This window comes from Rattus rattus, chromosome 5 (assembly GCF_011064425.1).
Source record: "Rattus rattus isolate New Zealand chromosome 5, Rrattus_CSIRO_v1, whole genome shotgun sequence".
In the NCBI taxonomy this organism is placed as follows: Eukaryota; Metazoa; Chordata; class Mammalia; order Rodentia; family Muridae; genus Rattus; species Rattus rattus.
Genome location: NC_046158.1, coordinates 69,601,868 through 69,611,534, shown reverse-complemented (window position 1 = coordinate 69,611,534; position 9,667 = coordinate 69,601,868). Strand labels below are relative to the sequence as shown.

At 32.5% G+C, this 9,667-nt stretch overlaps 2 protein-coding genes across 2 annotated transcripts; one reads left to right on the top strand and one right to left on the bottom strand.

Moving 5' to 3' along the window:
- The first annotated feature begins 329 nt into the window (after window positions 1-329).
- Window positions 330-1,271, top strand: LOC116900381 (olfactory receptor 5D18-like). The gene has a single exon (XM_032902129.1). It carries the CDS (start codon window positions 330-332, stop codon window positions 1,269-1,271), a length of 942 nt encoding a protein of 313 aa, XP_032758020.1.
- A 5,281-nt stretch (window positions 1,272-6,552) lies between these two features.
- Window positions 6,553-7,518, bottom strand: LOC116900880 (olfactory receptor 5D18-like). Its single transcript, XM_032902558.1, has one exon. It carries the CDS (start codon window positions 7,516-7,518, stop codon window positions 6,553-6,555), a length of 966 nt encoding a protein of 321 aa, XP_032758449.1.
- Between the last annotated feature and the right edge of the window lie 2,149 nt (window positions 7,519-9,667).

The window sequence follows — 9,667 nt, the reverse complement described above, 5'->3', positions numbered from 1 at the left end:
AAATAATACAGCATCACTAAAATTTATATATAAGTACTTGACTTGAATTGGCCTAAAATCTATCCATATCTCTCAATTTACTTTAATTATGATGAATATATTTTATGTAAGTAGATAATTTTATTAAATAGTTTATTTTAATTTTGCATATCTTTATAGTATTTATGTTTTATATTATGTATAATATCTATACTTTATTATAAATATACTACCTTTTACAAGTGTTATGCTTTATTCTCCAATCTTTGTGAAGAGCATGAAACAAGCTGTGTATATCTTCACAGTCTATTTTTACTTTTAGGTCTTCTAAAGTCTTACAAACAGAAGTCATGACTCTATCAGATGGAAACAATAGTGTGACTGTGTTCACCCTCTTGGGATTCTCAGATTATCCAGAATTGAAAGTCCCCCTCCTTTTGATATTTCTCATCATCTACAGCATCACTGTGATAGGGAACATTGGAATGATCATCATAATTAGAATTAACCCTAAACTGCACACCCCCATGTACTTTTTCCTCAGTCATCTTTCCTTTGTGGACTTTTGTTATTCCTCCATTGTTGCTCCAAAGATGCTGATAAATCTAGTTATAAGGGACAGAACCATATCATTTGTAGGATGCTTGGTGCAATTCTTTTTTTTCTGTACTTTTGTGGTAACTGAATCCTTTCTATTAGGAGTGATGGCTTATGACAGGTTTGTGGCCATCTGCAACCCTTTACTCTACACAGTAGCCATGTCCCAGAGGCTCTGTGCCATGCTGGTGTTGGGATCCTACACTTGGGGGGTAGTATGTTCCTTGATACTGACCTGCTCTGCTTTGAACTTATCTTTTTATGGTTTCAACATGATTAATCACTTTTTCTGTGAGTTCTCCTCTCTCCTTTCACTTTCATGCTCTGACACATCTGTCAGTCAACTGCTGCTTTTCATTTTTGCCACTTTTAATGAGATTAGCACACTCCTTATCATCCTCTTGTCTTATATGCTCATCGTTGTGACGATTCTGAAGATGCGCTCAGCCAGTGGACGCCGCAAAGCCTTCTCCACTTGTGCTTCCCATCTGACAGCCATAACCATCTTCCATGGCACAATCCTATTCCTATACTGTGTACCCAACACCAAGAACTCCAGGCACACTGTCAAAGTGGCCTCTGTGTTTTACACAGTGGTGATCCCTATGCTGAATCCGCTAATCTACAGTTTGAGAAACAAAGATGTTAAGGACACAGTAAAAAAAGTAATAGGTGCTAAAGTCTATACTTCTTAAGCATATTATGTCATTTGTGCTTGTTCTTAATGTGAAATATGTTTATAAAGCCTGATGTAATAGAATCTATTAAAATTAATATAGTTCATATTGCACAAGAGAGTGGAAATTGAGTTTGATGACAATAGAATAAATGCCTTTTATTTTATGAAAATTCAAATACTCTCTTTTAACATTATAGTCTGAAATATGTTATTTGATAATATATTGGTTGAGAATTTTTAATTTCTTGATTGTTACCTCACTCTATATGAAGAAGATTAATAATAAAATATTACAGATCTCAGAAAAACTACAAAAATGTTTAATTTGCTCATTGTGTAGAGAATAGCATTGTTGGGGCACCCGTGAAAGAGGAAGTCCTTGGTCCTGCCAAGGTTGGACACCTAGTACAAGGGAATGTTTAGGGGGTAAGAGGGATGGATGGGGGAGTACTCATAGCGGGGAGGGAGAGGGGATGGGGCTTATGGGCAGGAAACTGGGAAAGGGAATAACATATGAAATATAAGTAAAGAAATATATCTAATCAAAAAAATAAATAAATAAAAAAGAAATTTTAGGTGATACATATGATTTGTCTGACACATACATGAAACAATAGGTCATATCTAAATGTCTGAACAGATATGTGGATCAAAAATGAAAAATAATTTTTAATAATTTTAAAGTTCCAATTTATTCCCTGTGATGTCAAAGCATTTTTTTAAAATATTTGTTAATTCTTCATTGAGAATTTCATAGCCATATACAGTCTATCACATACAATCCAAGGCTATTATCTCTAACTTCTAGTATATTCCAAAACATCACTCTCATAACTTAATTCTTTGTCCATCTTTTTAAAGAATATTAAGCCAAAGTAGTACCTTGTACTGCCATGGATGAGAGCAATCCTAACTGAGCATGAAAAACTTACCAGCAATCATTTTCTTGGGGAAAAATGACTCTTCCTCTCTGAAGAGCCATTAACCTCTAATAGACTGTCAATTAGGAGACTTCATGCGTCCCTACCACATCGATGTTTTAATGTTAATTACTTTGCTGTTGCGGGTAACTACAGTTACTGTGAGTACAAGACCCTAATGTCCTTATCATATTTGCAATAACTCACATAATACCACCTCCATATAATAAAGGAGATACTTAAAAGAACAGCTTCTGGAATGGGATCAGGAAATATAGCAGTTCCTTTTGATTGGAAATATTGCTTTCAAGATGAAAGGGGAGACTCTTGAGACTCAAATAATATATAAAATGCTATAGAATTGCTAAATCAGAGACTTGAAAGATTCAGGAAGACCCCTTCAAAGGTTATTTAAAAAAGTAAACAATTGTTTGGAAATCAGACTCTGAAAAACATGAGTATACCCTTAATCCTGTAGAATAAGCCACTAGCTACTTATTCAGAGAGTGCTATGGTTGCAGCTTTCATGAGTCCTCACCTGCACTGGCTTGGGGTTTTCAATGATGAAGACATTTTCTAATTCCTGCTTCTGTATTTCTTCATCCAACTCTGTTTGGTGACTCAATGAAATTCTAATGACACTCCTACTTTGAATTTGGAACAATAAGTGGGGTTCCCTTCCTGGGCTGAATAACCTAGTATGTATTGTGTCTCCAGGAAAAGGTCTGTGATACAAAAGACGGATCATCTGTAAATTAAGCTTAGGTCACAGGTTTAAACCTACTATATATAGTGAACTTCAAATTTTCAGTGACCAAAGTAAAGCAAAACAAAACAGAAATACCTTTATATGGCTGAAAAACCAAATAGACATGCCAGATAAAAAGCTGGGTCACATACAAGGGACAAGCATAAGAAATCTAAATTCAACATCAGAAAAATGCAAATCAATTCACAATGGGAAATCACATCATTATAATAACAATGTTTGTTTAAAAAGTGGAAAACTAAGGAATGCTTACGAACATGTGGAGAAAAAGAAAACTTTACACAATGTGAGTTAAAATGTACTGTTATATCTATTATGGAAAAATGAGCTTTCTCTAAAATAACAAAATACAAACAAAAGTAAAGCTTATTTGTAATAATATGCTTTTTTAGTACCAGAACTTGGAAGGTTGGGGCCAGAATTTGAGACTGCATTGGTCTGTATAATGAGATTCTATCTTAAAATAATTCAAGCAAAATGGAATAAAATAAAACTGGTGAAATTAAAAACTACCTTATATTATCCAGAAGCTTTTATAGAGCACATGTTCCCAATGAGGCCATCATGTCAATCATCAAACTTATCTTTTCTTCCCAATGAAGAACTGAAAAACTATGCATATTGTCAAAAGCAGGAACCCAATGCACATCAACAAATACACGAAGAATGTGTTTCATAGTAGAGCACTAGGCATCCCTAAGAATTATTAAGTGTGTAATTTACGAAATATAGATTGAAGTGGCAAGCATTTTATAAACTACAGTTAGCTATATTCAGAAAGACAGATGCTCTACCATCTTCATCGTAGGGTTGCTATGAATCACTGGTCTCTTCAAATTTGAGAGTAAAATGTCATTAGTTTTATGTCAGAATAAAAGCTATGAACTTGCATATTTGGTTTTTTGGCTTATATCAAAATATAAACATGATTTTTAAAGGAGGACAGAAGTAAACACAGACTATGTGTTTAATTTAAATGTTAGTCTTGTACTTACAATTTAAATAATTTCCAAGTGATACATTGTAAAAGATAGAATTGTGAAATTCAAAAAAATAGAAATAAACACAATAGAAAAAAGATTCCTTCAAACAACCAATTCTAAAACTACTTTCCTAATACTTTACATATGCATATACATTGAAAATCTGTTCATTAGTTTAGAATTTATAACAAATAACATTTTAATAATTACCACATATACAAAATAACTTGATCATATAATATCTTTATTGAGCTTTTGTAGCATCATAGTACAGATTATTTACTTGTGCATTCTTCCATTATTCAAGTTATATAGAAATGTATTTGTTCTATTGGACTAATCATCAGTTAAAATTATACACATTAATATTGGGTACTAGGACAGATGGCTGAAGAAGATAGTTCAACCAAGTGGTTCACAGAGGGAAAATCTGGTATTTTTAATCATGCATGGGTAATAAATAGTACATAGTGACTATTCTCTCTTTTACAGTACTATTCTATAAGTAATAAGCTCATAGTATTTCAAATCACAATCACCTTTTCATTTATAATAAATTTGAATTATCTAGGCAAAGACAAAGATTTTTCATGAACATTCAGTAAAAGTTCATTCAGGGTATTGTAATATTTTTGCAATCATGTAAATAGACTAGTATTGTACAATTGAAGCTAGGAAGACATATATGAATGTACATTCAATCATTTATAGACTTCAAGAGTTTATCATTAACTATCACACTTATTTAAAGTATATTTGGGGTTGGGGATTTAGCTCAGTGGTAGAGCGCTTGCCTAGAGAGCACAAGGCCCTGGGTTGGTCCACAGCTCCGAAAAAAAAAGAAAAAAGAAAAAGAAAAAAAGGAAGAAGAAAAAAATAAAGTATATTTAAGACAAATACCCAATAAATCATCTCATACAAGTTTCTATTCAGGTCATCTACATGATGCCTTGCAGAACACATGCACACAATAGAGGAACAACACCATGAAAATCATAAAAAATTTTCCCAATAAAGTAACTATCATATTTTTCAACCCAGTACTACATTATTAACTCATGATTTTATTGTGTCTTTTACCTTCTAAATAAAGCTTCTTTTTTGCTTCAAATACATTTCTAATTACTTAGCCCTCATGCTTGGGCAATCATATTGGTGAGACTTTATGGATGCTGCTTCTGAAATGCCTAGAAGACAGAATCTCACAGGCACTTTCTGATCCTGTCTCTTAAAACTTTTCTGCCTTTTTCCCTTCAGTGCTACCTGATTCTTAGGATTAAGACTTCTTTGTTCACATATCCATTGGGACTCTACATTTTAATTGCTTGTGGTTTCTGGTAATGGCCTCCCTCTGTTGCCAGGAGTTCTATTTTGTTTTGGATAGGAGAGTTGTATAATCTCAACAATTTGTTTTTGTAAAAACACATCTTTGTTTTTCATTACCAATTTTGAAAGAAAGAATAATTTTAATTTAAATATTCTTCAGTAGTCTCAATATTTTGAGATTAATTATATTCATTATACTCTTATATATTGTCAGTACTAATTTAGTATCCTTTTGGCTATTATTACATCTATTCTTTTTTTTACCTTCTGACTTGGGTATTTGTCTTTATTTCTCATTTGGGGTTGGAAGGGTAGCAAACAATGGTGTGGCTAAGATTATTGTTATCTATTTATTTGCTGAAATCCCATATTTTTATCACTTGCTTTACATTTACACATGCATCAGTATAGATATGTATCAGATAAGATCTACTCTTAACTGAATTTCTTTACTTAAAGCACAAATGAATATATTTGAAAATTTCATAGACTTCAGGCATATTATGAAATTGTTCCTCAGTTTTTATTCCATCAGTTATCTCAACCTTTTTCATGTGTTCCCACTCAACTTTGAGATATATTTTCTCCTATCAAGTCTCATTTTTGTTGCCCATCTAGTCTTTGGGGTAGGGTAGCTATGTTGTAGGGTAAGTATAGCAGGGAACCACATTATTACAAAGAAACCAATTATTTCTTTCCTGGAAGATTTCAAATGACAGTTACTTCATTATTTGGTTTATGGTGGACATATGTTTCTACCTTCCTTCCACCCTGTTTGACTGTCTGGAACTTACATAGGCCTTGTGGAAGCTATCATAATTACTGTAAGTTCATATGTGTACTATCATATAAAATTGTGTAAAATCAGTAAAATAGATACATATAATAGAAAATAGAGTTATTCACACAGTCAATTCGAGGAACTTTTGTATTACTTCACCAATGCACACATAATGAAATTCGTTTATTTAAAATATATATCAAATAATCATATGTCCTCTGTACTCAGCTACATGAGGTGTCATAAAAAAGTGGTATAGTGGAAATGCTATTATGCAATGTAAAGTATCCTTGATAGTTATATTTAAATATTACAATGAGATTATAAATTATAATGTTACTTCAGTTTTGGAGATTGGATACAAATAATTTGTTATCTCTGATTTATTTCTGAAAATTGATACAGCGAAGAGGGAATTCTATTCAAAATAAAACCATTTCTGTTCAGTAGAAGAAGCTATTAATTTTAATATGATCTTATACTTAAAATTCTCTAAAACTTCTGTACTTATGACAGGATCAATTTATTTGAGAAGACGAAAGGGAGAAAGCTGTAAATTTAATCTTCATGATTTTTCTTATTGTATCCTTCACATCTTTATTCCTCAAACTGTAAATCAGAGGGTTGAGCATGGGAATCACCAGGGTATAAAACAAAGAGGCCACTTTGAATGTAAGCTGGGAGTTCTTTGAGTTGGGTACAGAATACAGAAACAGGATAGTACCATAGAAGATGGTGATGGTAGTCAGGTGTGAAGCACATGTAGAGAAAGCCTTTCGGCGGCCCCTGGATGATTGCATCTTGAGTATGGTGAGAAGGATGAACACATATGACAGGAGGATGATGAGAAGAGTGCTAACAGCATTCATAGTGGAAAGTGAGAACAGAAGTATTTGATTTACACGAGTGTCAGATAATGAAAGGACTAGAAGTGAGGAGAACTCACAAAAGAAATGATCAATTATGTTGAAACCAACAAAAGACAGCTGGATAATAGAACATGTCATTGTCAAGGAACATGTGAGTCCCCATACATATGATCCCACCACTAGAGTGATGCAGAGTTTCTGAGACATGGCTACTGTGTAGAACAGTGGTCTGCAGATTGCCACAAATCGGTCATAGGCCATAACCACTAATAAAATGGATTCAGTTACCACAAAGATAGCAAAGAAAAAATATTGTACTATACATTCTAAAAGTGAGATAGTTCTGTCTTTTATAAAAAGATTCACGAGCATGTTGGGGAAAATGATGGAGGAATAACAGAAATCCACAAAGGAGAGGTGGCTGAGGAAGAAGTACATGGGAGTGTGCAGTTTAGGATTAATTCTGATTATGACAATCATGCCAATATTCCCTACAACAGTGATGCTATAGATGGTGAGAAACATCAAGAAGAAAGTGACCGCTAATTCTGGGTAATCTGAGAAGCCCAATAGGATGAACATTGGCCCACTGTTATTCCCATATATTAGTAACATGTCTTGTCTTCTCCAGAATATGTAGTTTATTCTAAAGGTTAATAAAACAGAGAATGAAGAAAAAGGAATTTGTTATATTTCTTGAATTTAAAAGCAAATTACTCTTTGAACATCTGGATTTTGGTATGCCAGAGAAACTACAAATCACACATTTTAGAAATTCTAAACCATTTTTACAGCTTCTTAAAGGCAATACAATTACTGAGTTAAATTTATGCTAGACTGCAAGTTTTAGTGTTTATAGTTTCAAGAACATTGAATTATATCGTATTCATTTCCAGTTAATTTTATACCTAATACAATAGTCTATTTTTTCATTGTGTGCATTCATAAACGAATAGCCTAAATAAAATATTATTTTCTTTACTCTGTATTTAATAACAATATAAAATATGTAAGTATAATATATAACATATAGTCACACATTTATAATATACATATATATATGTACAAATTGTTATATACATTTTTGTTATTTCATATTTGATCTAAAAAATTTGCTTATCTGACACTGGGACAACTACTATATGAAAACAGTCTTAATGACTTTTATAGGAAATGTATTCATTAATTTTCTATATGTCATAAAGAATACAAACAGAGAATAGAAGAAAAGGATATTATACTTTCTGGATAAGGGAAGACAGATCAGACTGTAGAGTACTTGCCTAGTGGTCCTGCAGACCTTGTGAGGTTCATTCCGGTTAGCTCGCTTTAAATAGAATGAGCCGCAATTGGGAGATCAACATATGTAGATTTGTGTGATTGCAGGCTAGTCATCATAGCCTTCTTACCTTCCAATCCAAGGCGTATGGTATCTAAGGAACATTGCTGAACTTATTCTCTAAACACGTGAATACACACAACATAAAGAAACACACACATATAGTGAATCAGAGACATGAAGATACTGAGAGTCAGAGACAAATAGACAAAAAAGCATGAAATCCTGATACACAGACACTGAAATACACACGCACACACACACACACACACACACACACACACAGACAAACATGGAATATGTTTTTTATATGAGAATCATTCCATTAATGTTAAAATACAGACACATTTACAGATCTGTAACTAGACTAAAAGATTTTCATTAATTTCTCAAGTTAATCTTCCCATTATTCTCTTTTGTTGAATATTAGCATAATATGTTTTTAAATGATCATGTCTTCATTTATGTAACAAGATAGAAAGTTTAAAATATCAGGGAAGAACAACAGAGATATACTGGAATACAGTATCAAGATAAAACATTGAGATAAGATATGAGGGAATCGTTCTCACTCAAGTATATATTGTATATCAAAAAGTGATACTGAATTTGGCTCAGTGATACAATGTATCAAAATAGGTGAACTTATTTTTCTGATATAAGCTAATATGTACCTTTCTTTTGTAGCCTTGAAGCAAATCTTTTGTGGGTGAAGGTGGTATCTGTGAGTGGGAGTGGTGTAAATATTTTTATACTTATGACTCTACCCTTAGGGACAGAAACTCTAGAGACTAAATCTTGTTGATCTTTTGAGGCCTTACATAAGAAATTAATTACTTTAAGCTGATGTAATATTTTCAAAATCACAAAATATTTTAAGTATGTCTTAAATTACATGTCTCATGAAGTATTGTATGGCATTCAGTACTCATATGCAGCATACTATGAAGGACAAGTTAAATGATGGGTATAAAAATGCCAGCCCTGTCATTCTAGTACTGAAAATGTACAAGACTCTCTGAAGGAAAATTTAAATATGCTTGATAACTGATACTGCCCATAATTATTCTACTCTGCTAATTAGCATTAATAATTAATTCTCCCATCCAACTCCATGCTTGTCTTCAGGGAACATGCAAGCTCTTCTCTAAGTCTACACAAGCTCTAGTAACATGGATCCATTTCCATCGTTACCCAGATTATTTCACAGTAATATCTTTCATTCTGTCCATATAACTAAAAGCAATAGATTTCACATTTTACAAATAAATAAATAATCAGTTGTGTGCATGTATATGTTTTTAAAATCTATTTATCATGGGCTTTAAGTTTTGACAAATCATAAATGTAGGCAAAATATAAGTGAATTCATATTTTTCAGCACTAATTTTAGTTCATGTATATAGCTATAATGAGGACATTTTC

Coding starts and splice junctions, on each gene's coding strand:
- LOC116900381 (XM_032902129.1), top strand. CDS start 330: ATGACTCTATCAGATGGAAACAATAGTGTGACTGTGTTCACCCTCTTG.
- LOC116900880 (XM_032902558.1), bottom strand. CDS start 7,518: ATGTTACTAATATATGGGAATAACAGTGGGCCAATGTTCATCCTATTG.